This window comes from Pseudonaja textilis, chromosome Z (assembly GCF_049901715.1).
Source record: "Pseudonaja textilis isolate UNSWEBS1 chromosome Z, rPseTex1.2, whole genome shotgun sequence".
In the NCBI taxonomy this organism is placed as follows: Eukaryota; Metazoa; Chordata; class Lepidosauria; order Squamata; family Elapidae; genus Pseudonaja; species Pseudonaja textilis.
The window spans coordinates 82,705,460-82,725,480 of NC_142008.1; the positions used below are offsets into that span (position 1 = coordinate 82,705,460).

The 20,021-nt window shown below is 37.6% G+C and overlaps 1 protein-coding gene across 4 annotated transcripts in view; it reads right to left on the bottom strand.

Annotated features, from left to right (window-relative positions):
- The window catches only part of INTS10 (integrator complex subunit 10), a 43,948-nt gene that overhangs the window by 13,368 nt on the left and 10,559 nt on the right, over positions 1-20,021 (bottom strand). For 2 of the 4 annotated variants that reach the window (XM_026717365.2, XM_026717366.2), the window contains exons 6-14: positions 19,403-19,543; positions 15,958-16,129; positions 11,773-11,942; positions 10,348-10,481; positions 9,475-9,628; positions 8,921-9,003; positions 5,489-5,641; positions 1,815-1,923; positions 924-1,003 (exon numbers count right to left, since the gene is read on the bottom strand). In XM_026717365.2, the coding sequence (XP_026573150.1) occupies positions 924-1,003; positions 1,815-1,923; positions 5,489-5,641; positions 8,921-9,003; positions 9,475-9,628; positions 10,348-10,481; positions 11,773-11,942; positions 15,958-16,129; positions 19,403-19,543 (1,196 nt within the window). The remainder of the gene's footprint in view (positions 1-923; positions 1,004-1,814; positions 1,924-5,488; positions 5,642-8,920; positions 9,004-9,474; positions 9,629-10,347; positions 10,482-11,772; positions 11,943-15,957; positions 16,130-19,402; positions 19,544-20,021) is intronic. The other 2 variants (XM_087916189.1, XM_087916188.1) reach the window with 1 other exon arrangement.

The following is a 20,021-nucleotide window of genomic DNA, read 5'->3' on the forward strand; positions in this document are numbered from 1 at the left end:
CAGGGCTACAAACAATAAAAACGTTAACAAAACACTAGCATTGGCCTTAATAATTGCCACTGGGTATGCATCAGTTAATCTGTTTTCATAGTCATTGTAAGTATGCAAGAAAATTCACAGTCCCCATCCAAACAGCACCAAATTGCAAAACATTTATGCTTTTCACTTAAAAACCACCAGTATTTATTTAAATATAACAATTATTTGCATAGCAGTTAGCATAAAATATCATAAAATCAATGGGCTATCCAAAAAATGTTACAAACCATAAACCGTAAAGCATGCAGGACTTTTTCACACAGCTATGCCTTCAATGTTGAAAGGAGAATGATACTTACTTCAAGGAGAGTTGGGACAACCCTGGGATTAACATGAATTGGAAGGTCATTTTTCCTTCCATATTCTTTCACAGTGAAGGAAATCACTTAATTCACATTCAACTGGAAGACCACAGAAGTATCTTGCTATGTAACTGAGTTATCTTTCCTTTCCCAAAGAAGCAATCAGCATTTATGAGTCTTCTACAAATTTAATCTACAATCACAAACAGCTGTGAAAAGATTCTTCTCAATAATGATGCACTTACTACAAGGAACATTTATTTAGACTGCTGCCCATCAAAATATATAAAAATGTGTTCTTTTTTAGAGATTGCTTAGTAATTCATTTTTCTGTAAGAATGTTTGTTACTGTTCAGTAGTTTAGTGGAAAACTGTTTAAACTTCAATTAGGACAGTGACTTGATTATTAACTGGTAATCAGGGTAATGTTTAACTCTCTTTAAATTGACTCAGAGTTCATTTGATTATTTCAAGTTGTTTGTATCTTAATAAGGACTGCATTAATATGTACTAACATAGATACTGAGGCCAACATGAACAGTTATAGTAACAATTTACTACATCACAAATAGAATAAATTACCTTAAAACAAGCTAACAGCAATCGAAGGCAGTAAGGCATAACAGTTTTACTGGTGCATGGCCAAAGCTTCAGCTCTGAAACTAGACAAACAATAGTTTTGCAAATATTAAAATCAAATAGAATTAAAAGCAAGTATGACGGACTTAAATTTTTATTCATTTTAATATCTATAAAGTGTGTTTATGTTATAGAAAGTCAGGTTCCAACTGAACGTTAGGAAAAAAAAGCCCTTCAAAAAATAAGAGCAGTTTGATAGTGGAACTGACTACATAGAGTGGTGTTTTCCTTTTCCTAGTGGTGCTCAAGCAGAAACCAAGTACCAATACTTTAATTTACACTCCTGTGCTGAATAGATAGCATTTCTTGGCATAAATGATACTTTATTTGGGTAAGCATTCACATATCATCGTTACATCCCAGAATAGTAAAATAATTTATTTGCTCTGCAGTGTGATAAACTATTCAACTTTTGGTGGTTTTCACCTGCATAGTGTGGGGGTAGAGGAGCTATTACTCCTAGACCAGATGCTACAATATATATCTCCTCCCAATGAAAGTTATTAGACTCCAGGGAAGGGCCTTAATAAGAGATAATTCCTTTCTTACCATCACTAGTAATTCTAATGGTCTGTTATTTCCCCCAAATTATCCACTCCTTTGTCTAGTTCAGGGAGTAGAGAACATAACAACTTTAATCTAAAATCTGTAAGTTGCTTTTACCCATAGTTCTTCCTAAAGGCAGCATATTTTCTGTATGTCCTTTTATCAATAGCCCTTTCAAGACTTTACAATTTTCAATGTGTTTTCAGTAATCAGTAATTTTAAATACTCCAATTTACTTATTTCTCTTCTTTTCTTCATTTACTATTTGGAGATAAAGTAACAATTTACCTTTCCTGAATTTTGACTTTAATATAGGCTGATCTTCTTGTATTTTGACTCCTTCTTGTATGGGAAGTGTAATGTAACACATTAGGTCAAGAATTTTTTCACAAGTCAACTACAAAGAAAAGGTGAGCTTCATTATACGTGAAATGTCTGTAAGTCAAACATTAGAACAAAGAAAAATAACTAGCACTTATGTTACCATATTGTTCTTCATAAAAGAATTTTATGATACCATTTCTATCTATTGTGTGAGGGAAAAGCCAGTAGTAACAATATGAAAGAGTGAACACTGAAGACTACCATTATAAGTTATGCAATCAATATACGGCTTTCAGTTTTCATTTCCAATTTTGTTCACAAAAAAAACCCTCCAGTTGGTCTTGGTCAAAATAAACTTGAATCCTTTCAGCAGGGAGCAAATACTGAAATATTTGGATTTTTTAATGGCAAAAGTGCTGCTTAAAGCAGCCTCATTTTTGGAAGACAAGATTTGCTGTTTAGCCACCTTTAATTGTTAAAGGTTAATAATTAATTAATTAATTAATTAATTAATTAATTAATTTTAATAATTAAAAAGTTGTGTTACTGAACATATGCATTACAAAAGAGTCTGAGGATGCATAAGGCAAACTGAGTAGATTTATTAATGAAATGGTATTTGAATTAGGCAGCCTCCCTATTCAGATTCAGTTAATGCACTACAACAGAACGTGAATTATAAATTGTAACGCCGCAATAGATAGTGTGTGATTCTTCTGCAAATTAAGTTTACTAAGAAAAACCAACATATGCAATCATATCCGTCTTTGTCTTCATTTCAAAGCCTTGTTTGTCTTTCTCTTAAGATTAAATAATAGGATTTAAAAACAGCACTGAAGAGCACAGCTCATTAACTATCACTTGGGATTTACAGGTAAAACTAGAGATTTTAATACAAGATCTGAAATGGATGCACAATTCCAGGTGAACATATATTTGTAGGTGGGTGGGTGAGTGGGTGTAACCATAATTATTAATCCAAATCAAACCACTCTTTATTGATGATCCTAAGAGTTACTGGTCCAAAGTCACCCAGTCAGCTTCTAGGCCTAAATGTAATTAATAGAGTTTATTTGTGTGTTTGTGTGAGAGTGTGTGTATAAATTATATAATATACCATATAGGGCAGTGGTTGCTAATTGGCAGGCCACGGACCACTGGTGGTCCGTGAGAAAATTTTGGTGGTCCACAGAGAAATGTCACCCCCAAAGCAATTAATCCATGCTGCACGGGAACATAAGGCTGTACTGCCCACATGGCCCGGGGAACACAAGGCTTGCGTCGCTTGTGTTTCAAACAACATAAGGTAGTGAGGGGAGTGGGGAAGAGCAGAGGGGGGGAACTTGCTCCACTCGCCCCACACACCTAGCCTGACCACCAGGCTGCTTCTTTCCACTTCTTTCTTCTGCTTTTGGCTGCACACAAGGAAAGCAGCAAAAATCTTTCTTTCTTTTCCCCCAAACTCCGCCAGAAATGAGTCTTTGTGACCCTGCAAAGCATCCTGCTCCAAGAGGTGGTACCAGCGCGACAAGTCTCACAAAGACTCATTTCTGGTGGAGTTTGGGGGAGAGAAAGAAAGACTTCTGCTGCTTTCCTTGTGTGCAGTCAAAAGCAGAAGCAGCAGAGACCCTGGGAAAATCCTCCAAAAAATCTGCAGAAAAATCCCCCACCCCATTTTCCTATCAATCGATCGTTCTTTATTTGGGATTGCAGAATACGGTCTCTCTCTCTCTCTCTCTCTCTCTCTAGAGCTGAAAAGCAGGTTAGTAAAGGAATGTGGCTGCCTTGGAGGAGGTGGGGTGTGTGAGGGATCTGTGTGTATGAGTGTGAGTGAGTGAGTGAGTGTGTGTGTGTGTGTGTGTGTGAGAGAGAGAGAGAGAGAGAGAGAGAGAGAAAGAGAGAACATCACTGCCAGCCCTCTGAGGTTAGATCGAATCTCTCTCTCTTCTCTCTCTCTATCCCCTCTCCCTCCCCCATGGCAGTGGTGGAGTTTCAGTGCTTGGCCGGCAGGGAGCTCGGCGAGGCACGTTGCTCGCTCTTTTTGGACGTGAAAAAAGCGGGCCAAGGGTAGGGCAAGGCGTGTGGGGGGAAAAGTAGGATATCCCTCAAAAAGACAGCCTAGTCGTTTTTTCGGGGGTCAAAAGAAAATAAGACCCTACCTTATTTTCCAAGAAACATGGTAGAAGGTAAGACCAATGGTGGAGGAGGGAAATTTTCCCCAGACTGGCTTGCTGACTTGGGTGGGAAAGTCAGTCCCATATTCTAGAGCTGCAGTAGTCACAGGACTGGCCCTTTGGTCATCCAAGTCTTGTGACTACTGCAGCTCTGGAATATGGGACTGACTTTCCCACCAACGTCAGCCAAAATTCTTATTAATAGTCTGCAGGATTTAAACTTATGAGTTTGGTGGTCTCTGACGTCCAAAAGGTTGGCGATCCCTGGTATAGGGGGTCCTTGGCACTTTCTGAGCTTGCTTATTTTCTTGCAGAAAACGTAATTTTCCTAACTAGGTAACATCATCAGTGCTAGTAAGGAGTGCTGTTTTATGTCAATTTATATTCTGGTGTATTGCCTGTCTATGTGGGTACGGGTGATCTTAGAGATTCTTTGGTTGGGCTGTTTACCGATGACTCTTTCTTGATTAGAGTATTGTTTACTTGATTGTTGGTCTGAAGTTAATCTATGTTGATCTGAGTGCTGATTATTGGTGCAGAGGTGCTGGAGTGTTTTTCTCTTTGGGGCTGTTTGATTGTCTCTTTGTAGTCTGCAGTTGTTGTTAATGTCTGTGTCTCTATTGCTGGCTGATCTGTCAGAATGCCAGGCTTCTAGAAATTCACTGGCATTTTTGGACCTGGCCTGGTCTAGGATTGTCACATTTTTCTAATTGAAATTATGGTTAAATTTGTCAATATGTTGTGAAATTAAAGAATTTTTGTCATGCCTTTTGACTGCCAGTTGGTGTTCATGGATGTATTCTGCCGGTCTTCTGCCTGTTTGTCCTACATAGTGGTTGTTGCAATTCTTACACTGTATGCTGTAAATATGCTGTTTTTTCTTCTGGAGTCTTTTAGTTTGCTTAGGATGCTTTGAAGGGCTTTAGTGGACTTGTGTGCTACACTGATTCCATGCAGTTGTAGTTGTCTATTTGTATAAATGAGACAATCAAAAGCCCCAAAGAGAAAACGTCTCAGCACTCAGATCAGCATAGATTAAGTTTAGACCAACAATCAAGAAAGCAATACTCCAATCAAGAAACTGCCGAAGAGCCATCAGTAAACAGTCCAACCAAAGAATCTCTCCTACCAACAAGCAAGTTGCCTGAATATAAACTGACAGCGAACAGCACTCCTTAGTAGCCCTGATGATGTTACCTAGTTAGGGTAATGAAGCATCTACAAAAAAAAATAAGCAAGCTCAGAAATTACCAAGAACCCATCATTTCAACCCTGCATGAAATGAAAGCATATATATAAGATAAGCTATATATAAATGAATATAGTATTCAATCATCTTAATCAAATTCAAAGTAAAATTCATATGCTAAAATAGTTGTAAAGATTTTGTTCGATCTCAGCAACCTGCATTTCTCATAAATCCCCAATTTAACAGTAAAAAGCAGGCAGGCAGGCAGGGCTTACGTGGTATTCTCCAAGGGCAAAATGACAAGTCGCTAACTGGATTAGAGGTCGTTGATTTTCTAGTGATCCTTGCCCCATAATTTGTTGTGGAGAATGAGATCCTTGCAGAACTGCTAAGTGGTGTAAACTGGCAATTGCTTTTTTATATTGACCCTTTTAAAAGAATAAAAAAGAATAAAAACTGGATCACTAAAAATAACAAGTAGCATTCCATTCTTAAAAGATTTAATGAACAAATATCTAAAGCATTTTGATATTTTACATTAAATATATATAAAGTGCTGGTAAATTATAGAACTGCTAATTCAAAATTTTATCTTTCATCAATTCATAAATTTAATTTGCTAAATTCAGAGCTTTGGACATTTAAAAAAAACTGGAGTAAAAAAAGGACAGTATGTTCAACTTTATAAAGCTCTTGTAATGAAGCTAATTAATTGAGCAGTGTATTATACCTGTCAGTATTAATATGTTTATTTCTGTATGAAAATTAATATCTGGAAACCTTGGAACTTTTGTAAATTATTTGCATTGCAAAATGGAACATTTTGTTCTATCTATAATCCAACCAATTGTAGGGAATCAAAACACCCAGAAGTGTTTTAGACAATAACTGGTGCTACAGCTGGGACTAAGCCAGGAAGACCGGACAGTATTAGAAAGAAACTCAGATTGGCTCTCCCCACCCCCCATCTCTAATTCCCTGGCATATAATAGGAGGGAAGGGCAAACACAGGCAGATTTACAAGATTGTGTTTTTCGTCTATCTCAATGAAGTATTGTTCCATTCTTCTTTGGGATTTTCTTGAAGAGCTAGGAAGACTATAAGGTTACTTAAAATGTTTAGTTAAAACACGTCATCATTCTTTTAAATCAAGATTCCACAAAATGATCAATATTGATAAATATCTGGAGATCAAAAAGTGTCCGGAGATCAATAGATGGCTGATAAATGATAGGTTGTTTGGTATCAATTAATCTTTTGGAATCTCCAGAGAGCTGCATACCCATTCCTAATCCTGAAGGTGAGATGGTAGGTTTTGGTGAAACTGTTACTCAGAGCTATATGGTCAGCTACACAGCTACACAGTTTAATAAATTGTTATTGCTTATTGGACAATCAGCCAGTTGTTTAGATAAGATTTGGCATTTTTGCCCACTTTTACCCATCTTTCCCAAGGACCTTTCCCAAGGCATTAAAAGTATCAATATATAATGTAAATTGTTCAGTGCAATTGACAGATGGTGATTTTGTCAAGGCCAACAGTGTTCAAATGTTGCTTCAATTATTTTGGGATTACATCCAAGGTGTCTATTGCTATTGGTAGTACATTTGCTTTCTTCAGAGTCATTCAATTTCTGTGTATAGGTTTTTGTGACTTTCTCTAATTATCTCACTGCTATTCTGCGGTCTCCAGTGACCACCACATCCACAGTTCAGGCTTTTTTGCCTTGTTTATTGACAATTGTTAAACAATTGTCTAGAGCTGGGATGTCAAATTCAATTTCATTGAGGGCCACATCAGCATTATGTTTACCCTCAAAGGGCCAATAGCTGGGTCATCGTGACTAGATGGGCATGGCCGTCTCGATGCCATTATTGGGAACAGCTAAGTCGGGACAGTTGGGTTGGGATGGAACAAGTCACACTGGCTAACTCAACATGGGAACAATTCAGTGCCCCGTAAGCTCCTCCTCAAACTGCTGGCAGCCAAATGTGTGCGTGCACTCGTGTACACACATACATACAACACACACAGCACATCCCAAATTTGGGGGCTTTTATCCACAGAGGAAGAAGAGGGCCTTCTCGCAAAGTCCAGATTGGCAGTTTTAAGTCTCCAAACTTGAAATGGCGTGTGTGTTTGTGCACATGTGTGTGTACAGCACACCAAAGAGACATTCTTCTCCCAATCCCAGGCATTGTTGGCATTTCCCTGTCCAGTGTCCCCTCCCAGCAAAGGTGGAGGAGGAGGAGGATGCGCATGGAAGCGCAGAGGAGAAAGTTGCAAGAAGCAGTTTCCTCCATGTCCATCTTCTGCCTTAACAGATCTCTGGAGAGCAAGAGAGCTCCCTGATACTTCATGAGGGAGGCTGGCTCTTCTTGAAAGGGAATCCCTGTTTCCAATCGTGTATAGTTCTAGCTTGTTGGGGCAGCCTTCCCTCACGCAGCTCCCTTGCCACCCACTTCTCTCCAGAGTTATGTCAAGGCAGAAGTCAAACTCAGAGAAAACTTTTTCCAGAAAACCTCCACATTTCCACAAGCAGCAGCATTGTGCTTCACTTCCTGTGGAGGTCTCCAGTGGAGAAAGGTGACACCAGAGCAAACGTCAAAGCCTAGTCCACCAGAGAAGCCTTACCATCCTTTTCAGGCCACATAGAGAAACCCCAGACAGCAGCACAGGCTTCCCAGAAACCTGGGCAGCAGAGGGCAAGCGCTCAGCCTGATCTTTGAACTCCTGGGACACCGGGAACCTGCAGCTCAGCCTGGCCCAGCCCCGCTTCCCTGAGGGTCACTTACCTCCCCCTTGAGGCTGCTGCTGCACTCAGTCTCCTTAACCAGGGTGCTCATGGTAGGTGCAGGAGAGCAAAGTTCTTGGGTCAGAGGGAGGCCCATTCCCTCCCCATGAGAGAAGACCTGGCTTTGTAACCAAAACATCCTCAGCAATAGGATGGGAGAGGCCAAGATGAGGTGGCAAAGGAATGGCAAAAAGGCAGCAGGACTGCTGGTGACCAAGTCTAAGGCAAGACTTCCCTCAGACCCTCTCAATCCAATCTTCCTCCCTCATTTGTTCTTTCCTTCCTCCCTCCTTCCCATTCCCATCTCCTTCTTTCCTTCCTCCCTCCATCCTTGCCCAGGAAGGGACAAAGCGGGGAGGAGAGACTGACAGTGCTGCTGATGGCCATGGCTTTCCTACACAGAAGGCAGTCCCAGTGAAAGGGAAGCGCTCACTGGTTGTGAGACTGGGCCAGCAAGTGGACTATGGAGATGCTGGTGGTCAGCAAGGCGCTGATCTACAATTTTGTGGCGGTAATCCAGATTTGAATGTGGGCAGCCTTAGAACTGGCCTGGGGGGCTGCCCTTAAGACGGCAAGGGGCTGCCTCCACTGTCTCAGCCCTGCTCTCTGGGCGCGCACACAGGTGGCGGCAAGCATGTGGGGCTTGGCATCCCCAATGACCTTCTTGCCCCACAGACTGACTGCATTCTAAATACTTCCCTTTCACCCAGGACGCCAGCCCTTGTGCATTTACCGCCTCCTATCCGTGCAACAAGGGGGAGCACCCAGCTAAGCTGGGTCGGGGCTAAGATGGCAGGGGCCAGCTCCTCGCTGTCCCCAGCACAGGAGCTAATGAATTTGGGACCCTTGATCTAAATTAAAGAATTTAAGGAATGGATCGTAGGAAGGTCTGTTCACTCCTGCGCTTTTTACCTGATAGATAATCATATCTGTGAGGAAGATTCTCAACCAAAGCCAGGTATCTGTCTTCCAAGACACACAAATTCTTGTAAATTCTGTAAAATGAAGTTAAGTAGATGAAAATATAATATAATGTCTTTGAAACAGTTCTTCCTGGGTTGTCAGGGAAAACGACATAAGATTCACCAATTTAAATTTGATTATAAATGAACTTTTACATTCTGATAATGTAAACAACTGTCCCGCATTAGCTCCCTTGAAAGATCAAAATATTTGATTTTCAAGTAATTCATAATTAAAAGGGGAACAGCTGCTATTGAAACCAACAGCAATGGGTTTATTTTGAAGTTCAGTGAATCATCAGCCCAGTAAAATGTAATGATGTAAGTACTAATAATAATTAAAGTAAGTATTCATTTTTAATTTAAGATTTTCAGCAAGCGGCATTCAAGGAAATATTGATGATATCTCCTTTCCTGTCAAAAATCTAAGACCCAGATTCAACATAAAGAATTGGCAATTACAACAAACTCTCTAAATATTTTTTTCACATTATAGTAAAGTACCTTTATCCAATGATTCCAATGAATGTAGAAGATCCCAACTCTCTCTAGCCAGTCTAAAGCTCTCCTGTACTTCAACAGAATTTGGGAGATCTGTCACATTTATTGTAATGAGCCTATTTTTGCCCTTCCCAGAAGGATCTTCATCATCAGAGCTCTACTCCAAAGACAAAACACAAAAATCAAGTAGTCAGCTAAATCAAACCAAACTATAAAGGCATGCATTTCTTTGAGACAAAAATAACCCATAATAAAAAATTAAGAAATAACAAAAATTAATGGTATGGATTTTCCTTCAGCTGCTTTCCACACATTGGTCCATCTTCAGTAAGCCATTCCTCAAAATTTTAACCAATACCATAAAATGTGTCACTCTTGCATAAGACAACACTCAAAAATTTTGTATGTTTGTTTTTCATAATTGGCTTACCCATGAGTAAGCCCATGGATTGTTGGTTTTTCATATTTTGGTTAAAAATTGAGGGTCAGCTTTTCTGCAGATGGACTTACAAATAAGTAGGGGATATACAGGTATGGTATTATAATATATGCTTCCTTTCACAGATGAATTGAACACATTTTATTTCTGGCACCTAAAACTCATGGCTTATTTGAAAATACATAATCACCAATGGCCTTCCAGAAAAGCAATGTTTTAACTACTCTCCAGATTATTTTTGCCTCAGAGTAAGATTTTCTAAAGACCGGAAAACAGACACCAAAAATATATCTTGAAAGTTTAACATTTCTCTTTGACAGGTTTATTTTGTGTATCAATCTATATCAATATTTTGGAAAGAAAATATTTGGGCAATGTTTCAAATCCTACAACAAATTACATGGTATTTCAATCAAAAAAATAGGGGAGAAAATCACCATTGTTTTTTCTCTCCCTTCAGCAATTTTCCGTTTCTTGTGAACATGTTTGCTACGTTCAATATCTGTATCACCAAAAACATTGGACACATCCTCGATGAGAATCAATGGAACTTGGTTTGAAGCATTTGATCCTGGGTATAAAATAAAAAAATACTTTTATTTTTCCTATTATATATTGGTTTATCAAATATATACTTCCCCATAAGTCTAGTTATTAATGTCAAGAAAGTTTATGATCAAAATGCAAGTAATACTATATGTTTCTTTAACTATTTAAACATACTTAAAAGGCTCCATGTTAGGGGAATGCTGCCTTAAAAAAATTCCAAATCCCACTTAGTTTTGATAATAGCAAAGGGTAGCTTCTAAAGTTCTGGCACCAAATATTTTCTGCTTTCTTCAAAAGGTGAAAAGAACTAGGAAAATTTGCACGCGGATTATGACCTTATATCCAAGGCTCTTACAGGAAGAAAAGATGAATTATGGTAATACATAGTACAGTTATCACTATTTAGAACAGTCCAATAATTTCACGTCATTATTAGATTTTGAATGTATGTATACACTACAGTGGAAAACATCTATTTCCTAAATTCCTCTTCCTTTCCTTTGCTATCTTCTCTGTTATGTTCAGTGTTGTCACATGAAAAGATATACTTAAATATTTACAAAATGTGAGGTGTACTCACTTCTGCGATATACACACACATATATATATCATTTCACAGTATTTTACAGCCCTCTCTAAGTGGTTTACAGAGTCAGCATACTGTCCCCAACAATCTGGGTCCTCAATTTTATTTTTCATCTCTTTATTTCCTTAATTCCTCTTCCTTTCCTCTGCTATCTTCTCTGTTATGTTTAAATTACGATCCTCTTGAAGCAGAAATTCAATTCTTTATACATAAATATAACTGAATAATAAAAATATAGGGAGTTTAGACCAATTTTGTTCTGAAAGTATCTCAAAAAAGATCTAGTTTCTTTTTACGCTACTTGACTATATTAAATGTAATATATTATTTTGCTTTTTAGACAAGAATGATAATTTTTTCAAAAGAATGCAGATTTTTTTATTGTAGTTATAGTTTTAATATTATAAATTACAATTATATGGGGGTGGGAAGGAGAAATTAAAAGATATTAAACATTATGAAAACATGCACACAGATTGTGACCTTATGTCCAAGACATAGGAAGAAAAGGTGGATTCTGGTAATACAGTTATCACTTGTTAGAACAGTCCAATAATTTCACATCATAATTAGATTTTGAGTGTAGTGTGCATGTACACAATACAGCGGAAAACAGAACGTTATTTCAATGCAAATGCTTCATTTCAAAATGCCAAAAGTCTTCACACAAAAGTAATTCTGGCAAACCTGCCCAAAGGGATATAGGAAGGGCATCATTTCAACCCACCCTGAAAAAGAGAAGGCTGGATGCTGCTAATATATTGGAATGCATTCTTGAAGAAGACAAGCATTGTGGAATATATCACTTGGGTCTTGTACTTTGCATGAGCTTCATTATCATAATTACTTATGTATCTGCAGACATCTTTCATTTTCAGTAATATGTCACCAAAGCTTCTGAGGATAAAGGAACATTCAGTTATATTGGAATGTATAAAATACAGTAAAATAAAGCAGATCCTAAAAATTAATTTAACAGAAAAACAGAAACCAATTCCTAAGTATTTTCCTCTTATTTTATCCCCCCCAAATCCCATCCTGAAGTTAGATGATCTTTTGAACAATACAAAATAAGGGAGGCACATATATGCCAGATAAATGTGAGTAAAGGTAGTCCTTGAGATGCAACAAGTCAATGGATATTCAAAGTTAAAATATAATGGCACTTAATGGCTATTCAAACTTAAAACAGACTCCTGCCCCCCACCATTACATACAACCTCATTTCAAATGTATGGTGTTTCCAGTGACCCAGCATTCATTTGCCCTTATTACCTACCATAGGAATGCTACAGCACCCTTGACCTCCGTCTCCTCATCTCATTCTGAGAAGACTCCATAATGCATGGCCCTGCTTCCCATGCCACCAGAAGCAGTCACCACTTTTAGACTCTTTTAACAATTTCTGGCGGAAATGGTGGTGCTTTTGAAGCTTTCCAGCTGGCCATTAAGACTGAAAACATTTCCTGCTTCTTGCTAGCCTTTGGTAAAGGCAGCAGCTTAATAACTGGCTTCCTAAAGTTTTTCCACTGCTTAAGCCCCACCCTCTTCCAGAAACCCACATTTCTTCAATGAAGAAAAGAAAAAAAAGCTGGTAGGATGGACTCACTGGTCTTTCTCCCCCAGCCAATAGGTACTGAAACTAAATTCTCCACCTCTGCCCTCCAATCTCTATCCCTTTTAAAAACTTTATTTGCTAAATTTAACACATGCCTGGAAAGAAGGTAACAATCCATAAGATGCTAACCTTGATGAGTGACTCGAGGCTGAACAGTATAGAGGAAAGAAAGGAAGCAAGAAAGAAAATCTTTCTGTAGCTTGTTCGTAGTTGAGTTACTGGAAAAAAAAATTCAGGTCTAAAGAAAAAGCTACTACTGGATCCTAAAGGGAGTTAGAGAGGCAGCAAAGTTTGGAAACCTTTGTGCTGCCTATATGACTGTCTTTAGGACTCAGCTTCTGCCATGCTCTTTGGTGCAGACTTGGGCTGTAACTGCTTTTGCTGTTGGACTGAACTTTGTCTTCAGCTCAAAGGGGGTGGGGGATTAAAGCAAGGGAAAGGTTTGAGGATGTTCATCCTGAAGCTCTCATCTTGCAGCGGGTGGCTTCTTACAAAGGCTACCAAGAGCCAAGAAAAGACTGCAGTCTCTCCACAGCCAGCTGATCAAGACAGAGGCCCAGCTTACATGCTCACCTTCATCAGTCAAGAGGCTTATGTAGAAGCTTCTGGGGCTTTGGAATGCAGTTCTAGGCCCTAATCTAGCTGTGTCCATCTATGTCCCCCAACCCCCTCCTCCCAGTTGGGATGCTTTTGGTTTTGCAAAGCCTTTTGCTGTGGGTCTGTCTCCTAGGACCTCACCATCCCAAAAGGTGTCTCATGCTCCCTTAACAACTGTGCATTCATTTAATGATGGCATCAGGAAGAGCAGCTGGTGGCATCATTAAGTGAGGCTGTCTCAGCCGCAATCACCACTTGATACTCTAAATGAGCAAGCTATATTAGAGTTGTAGTTTAAGGACTACATGCATTGTCCTAAAATAACTTTTGCAAAATAAATTCCCGAAGGCTTTTCAGGACACAAGCATTGGAAGTCAATGACATATTTCCCATCATTTGGAGTCAAGAAGCACACAAAAAATTAATATAAACACATCATTCAAATTAAAAGAAAAACAACAACAGAGCCTTAAGAAATCCCTTCAAGTCTTATTTCAATTTATATGCCTGACATAGCATTGCTCACTAGGCATTATTATCTATTGTGTCTTTCAACTCTTCAAAAATGTTTAATGCATCTCCTGCCCATCAAAAGACTGTCCACTTCTAATAAGATTGCTAGAGGAGAATCAACTAGATTTCAGCAGAGACCTGTTTGGTTTGTGGTTATTTCATTCTCCCTTGCACCATTACATTTTCCACAGTACCCTCAATCTTTTTTGGGAAAAAATAAGGTAGCCAAGAAAGGAAAAGTGCTTTTTCAAAAGTCAAATGAACTTTTGACTTCTGAACTGAAGAAGCTTCTTGAATGAGAAGTGAAACGACTTCAAGAGAAAAAAAAACACAGAAAGTCCACTTGTCTTTTGAAAAAGCACCTTTAGGACAACCACGATGTTCATGACTGAGAATCTCCAGAGACATTTCTGGTATTTCCAAGATCTGTTTACATTTATTATCTTAAAACATTGTATTTAAAACATTGCACTTTAAAACTCTGTAAATAAAAATACTCTAATTTTGGAGTATGTTTCATTGTAGCAAAATGCTACACAGATAGCTTCCAAACAGATATGCACAAATTGTACAGTATGGAGATTATAGCTTTGATTTGGAAAATAAATAAATAAATCACAGTCCAACAAAAACAATTATAGAACAGCTTTAGATCATTCTTTCTCTAAATTTAGAAAGAACATTGCTAAGATTCTAATATTGATACAAATTATAATTATAAATCAGCTTTCTTGTTCCCTCAAGAAAAGTCTAAACATTAGAACAGATAGTTTTGAAGGTATGTACAACATGTTATTAATCAAACTTCCAAACTACAGGTAGTCCTTGACTTATGACCACAACTGAGCCCAAAATTTCTGTGTTAAGTGAAACATTTGTAAAGTGAGTTTTGCCCCATTTTATAATCTTTCTTGCCACAGCTGTTAAGTGAATCACTGCATTAAGTGTTAAGTTAGTAACATGATTAAGTGAATGTGGCTTCCCCACTGACTTTGTCAGAAGGCCACAAAAAGTGGTCACATGATTCTAGGATGCTGTAACCATCATAAATATGAGTCAGATGACAAGTGTCTGAATTTTGATCATGGGGGGGTCTACTGAAATGGTTGTAAGTGCAAAAAATGGTTGTGAGTCACTTTCTTCAGTGCCATTGTAACTTTGAACAGTGACTAAATGAACTGTTGTAAGTCAAGGACTACTTGCACTTCCAATATAGTTAGCCCTTCTTTAGCAAACATAATTGGATAGTGATGGATTGGCAATTCCATCACTAAGCGAAACAGTCACTAAGTGGGAAATTATGTGACTGTGTTTTCCTTCTCAAAACTGCTAAGACTAATCATTTCATCCTTTTACTTTTGTATGCCTCCTAATAACTCGTCCACCCTTTGGAATGATCACCTTGGCGTTGAGATAATTAACAAGAATGGAATTAGTGTTCGTATTCCATTGGAACAGAAGGGATTACAAAACAGTAATCAGGCACAAAATGGGGAATACACATCAAAACCAATGTGCAAGCAGCTGGGAGCATGTCATGAAGAATCTTGGCATATTCATCACTGTGGGCTTCCTTATTCTTAATCTTCCAGGGTATATCTCTTAGGTTATAGCTTTAGTTTGCTGAGATATCTATCTACTATGCATAAATAAATAAATAACTCGGCTTGATTTGATTTTAGTGTGTCATCTTTGGGCCTCAGTCTGATGTGTAATGACTGTAATGAATATCATGTCATTGAGAAATACTGCAAAGGTTAAAAAATGGGCTATTATTTTTATATAGAGATACTCCTCAACTTATGACAATTGAGCCCAACATTTCTGTTGCTAATGAATGTTAAGTGAATCACTGGAATTATTAAATTAGTAATATGATTGTTAAGTGAATCTGGCTTTCCCATTGACTTTGTAATAACAGCTTTAGCGATCACATGACACTGCAACATAAACATGAATAAAGTGACAAAGGTTTGAATTTTGATCCTGTGATCATGGAGAGGCTGCCATGGTCCTAAGTGAAAAACGGCCCTAAGTCACTTTTTTTCAGTGCTGTTGTAACTTAGAATGTTCATTAAATAAAATGTTACAAACTGAGTGCCAGCTGTACCAGCTGTGCCAAGAAGAAGCAGGCCAAAGTTCATCAAATCAGTTAACTAGATATATTTTAAGAAATTATCAAACCTTCTTGCCACATCCATCTGCCATTCACACCTCACACCTACTATGGACAGTATTTTGAATACCCTTTCCCAAGGATCTGTAATCTGGCATGATTTCTCAGTGAGACCTTCAATGATATATTTCTGAGCACTTCGTTTATTAGGGGACACAAGATCAGATGTGTCCTGGGTACCTAGAAATGAACAAAATCAGTTAATTATTAAAAATTAGCCTAAAATTAAAAACCACTTTTCGTTTCTACATACTAATTTATATGAAATACTTATTTATATGAAATACTACTGATGTGCTCCAATGTCTGTTAAGACCAAATGATTGCCCATATTTTAAAAATGATTGTTTTAATTATTATTATTTTTATATTTTGGTTTCATTTGATTGTCATATGCCATCCAGAGTCACTTCTGATGAGAAGAATAGCCTCATAAATTTGATAAATAAATAAATCCGATATCAAGACAAATGGGGGGGGGGGGAGAACCACTAAATTCTATAAACATTTTTATCTTTAATTTTTAATATCCATAAAAGAATTGATTTCTCTATGTGCATTGTGATGTTCATTAATTTAGCTGTGTTATTCTTTGTGCCCCTAAGAAATCTGTTCTTAAAGGCATAGTGTTTTTTTCTGTCAATCATTATTTGAACTATCCATTATAAAACCCCTTACTGAAAAAGCAACAAAATCTACATATTACAATTAGCAATAGCACTTAAAACTTATACATACATCATTTCACAGTATTTTACAGCCCTCTCTAAGCGGTTTACAGTCAGCATATTGTCCCCAACAATCTGAGCCCTCAGTTTTATTTTTCATCTCTTTATTTCCTCAGTTCCTCTTCCTTTCCTTTTCTCTTCTCTGTTATGTTTAAATTACAATCCTCTTGAAGCAGAAATTCAATTCTTTATACATAAATATAACTGAATAATAAAATTATAGGGAGTTTAGACCAATTTTGTTCTGAAAGTATCTCCAAAAAGATCTAGTTTCTTTTTACATTACCTGACTATATTAAATGTAATATATTATTTTGCTTTTTAGACAACAGTGATAATTTTTTTCAAAAGAATGCAGATTTTCTTATTGTGTCTTATAGTTGTAGTTTCTAGTTTTAATATTAGAAATTACAATTATATGGAGGTGGGGAGGAGAAATTAAAAGATATTAAACGTTAAAAACAAACTACCTAGGCTACTGAAGAGTTTAAATCCAATGAACACTAAGACTTGACACCATCCAAATTTCCACTTTATCACAATATTTGAAGATGATAAAGTAGGCAAAGAGAAATGAAATGGTAATTACACTCATGCCCTAATCACTTCCCATTTGACTACTGAAACTTACTCTACACATGGCAGCCTTTGAAAAGTATCTGGAAGCTTCAACAGGTTCAAAATGCAACAGCCCACATGGTTTTGTGCAGGTCTAGATGTGCACATGTGTCACCTCCCTGCAGGAGCTGCATTGGCTGTGCATTTGCTTCCAGGACCAATTCAAGGTGTTGGTTGTCACTTTTAAAGCCAGAAATGACTTGGGACCAGGTTGTTTGAAGGGCCATCTTTTCTGCGTCACATCTACCTGACTGGCAGGCAAAAAATGTTATGAGTCCTCTCTCCTAAGTGGGTTCATCTAGTAGGACCAGGAAGGGCTGCAGCTGTGGAAGTGGTCAGTAGTTATTAAATATCTCAGGGGGCAGATACTAACAATCTGACTTGGTCTCTTCATATGTTATCTTCAGTGAAGCGTGCAAGCCAGTGTTGCATTTCTTGCATTGGATGAGGAGAGCACATCTTTGTCCTTCTCTCCTGGCCATTTTTTACAGGACAGCTGAGAAGATTATAGTAAGCTCGCTTCCTGTTATTCAGGATAGTGCTTATAAGCACTATATATGCTTAGAGCTCAAAGCATTGTTAGAACCCCCACACACACACTTCACAGTCTGTTTCTGTCACCCCCCTCTGGGAAGAGATTTCAAAGCATCTATAGTAGGACTACTAAATTCTGTAACAGCTTTTTTCCCTTATGCCATCCGCCTTGTAAACTCGCAATATTCTTTTTTTCATTATGTATATGTATACATTTGAACTAGGCTGTAATGTTTCTCTGTGTCATATGTGTGTGTGTATGTGGGTATATGCATAATAGTTCTTTTGAGAGCTGAATGCAATGAAATTTCATTTTAATTTTTTGCTGATTAGCATACATTTAAAGTGAAAATAAAGTTTCCATCCTATCCTATGATGATTCCCACTCTGTAGATCATCCCCAAGGAGATAGGATTGATCCCCACTTTGAAACTCTTTCACAAGACTCTAAAAACCTGGTTTTACCAACAGGCCTAGGGACCCTAGAGTGGGATGGAGCCCATCAAATGGCTTGATTGATGTTGCTGCCAGAGGACTGGGGTTTATTGCTTTTTATTGTTTTTACACTGGATTTTAATATTTGTAAGTTGCTCAGATTCATCAAGACTGGGTTGAGCAACAATATAAATTTTTTAAAAATACAAAATAAAGTATAGAAAATAACCCCATGATAAATCACAGTTCCCAAATCTCCCTTACTAGGAGGATCACATAACATGAACATTAAGGTTAAAATTAGTGTAATGTTATAACTGAGTGTTTGTTCAGGCTTGATTTGGTTTGGAAGCTGAACAGGACTTGGATTTGGATGGAAATTGTGAAAGGAATATCAGGACTATGGAAAAAAGAAAAAGCAACTAGGAAGAAGACAATATGAATCATTTTCATTGCTGCCATGAATCAACAAGAACAGAACTTAACTTGAAATTCAGATACTGTACAATCCTATATATTATTTTAGTCTGCTGTGGAACTGATATCATATAAGCCACAATATCATTTGTTTCTTTGAGAGTAACATATAGGTAGTCCTTGGTTAAGAACAATTCATTCAGTGACTGCTTAAAATTATGGTGGTGCTAAACAAATATTTGCCATTGGTCCTGAAGTTACAGCCATTGCAGCCACCACCACTAGTCATGTGATCAAAATTTGGGATCTTGGTAGGCTGACTGCAGTCACAACCACAGGGCAGCTTCAACTCCCTTCACCTACTTTTATTTCCTCACCCCCAATCTCTTGCCCTCTGCTACACAGCAGTACATGCCAGTAAATGGCCAAGGTCTTGAATAGTCTCAGCCAGCTGCCACTGCCCTCAGGCATCTACCTCAGCCCAAGGGATGCCACTGCTGCCATTACCACAGTGTAAAGGCCCCTCTGCCGCAACCATCTTGCGCTCTATCTATCAGTCCTTCCTGGATTATGTAAACATGGCGATACTGCTTCATTAAAGATTTTAAGATTCTTGAATAATATTCATATGATGTATCAACCAAGCTACTTTTTGATATATATTAATTTCTCCACTTTTCCACTTCTACTTTATTAGTGCATTTTGCTCTAGTATTTTTACCTGGATATTGGTTTTCTGTTGGTGATGGTCTAGTCACATAATTAATATAAAATTCTGCAGCTTTATTCAGATACTTGTATAACAGGGTGGAAGGAAGTCGCACATCAGGGTTGTTAATTATTAAGGGTAGAACATCACAAACTAAAAATGATAATGAAATCAAATTAAATTTGTCAGTTTCCTGCATCATGTCATTATATAACAAAGTGAAATCAATATTCTTTAAGCAAGGTATTTGCAAATCATTTAAAATAAAGTCCTACTAACAACAGTTAAAACAAATAGCTTACTTAAATTAAGCAACAAATGGACACTCTCTTCCTTAGGAAGAAGAAAATTATATTTCAGATGTTCTCTTTCTGAAATGTTCAATTATGTTTGAAATTAGCCATCCAGAATCATTGGGAGAGGAGTGGTTTACAATGTCAATAAATCAATCAATTACATTTTTAACATTACCGATAGTCTTAAACTTACAACAGCAATTGGCCTGGAATTTCTGTTGTTAAATAAGGAGATTATACAGCAAAATCACATTGCTTAGCAACAGCAATCCCTAAAATCCCAATATTATATATCATTATCATATTATATAATAACCAAATCCCACGATCATTAG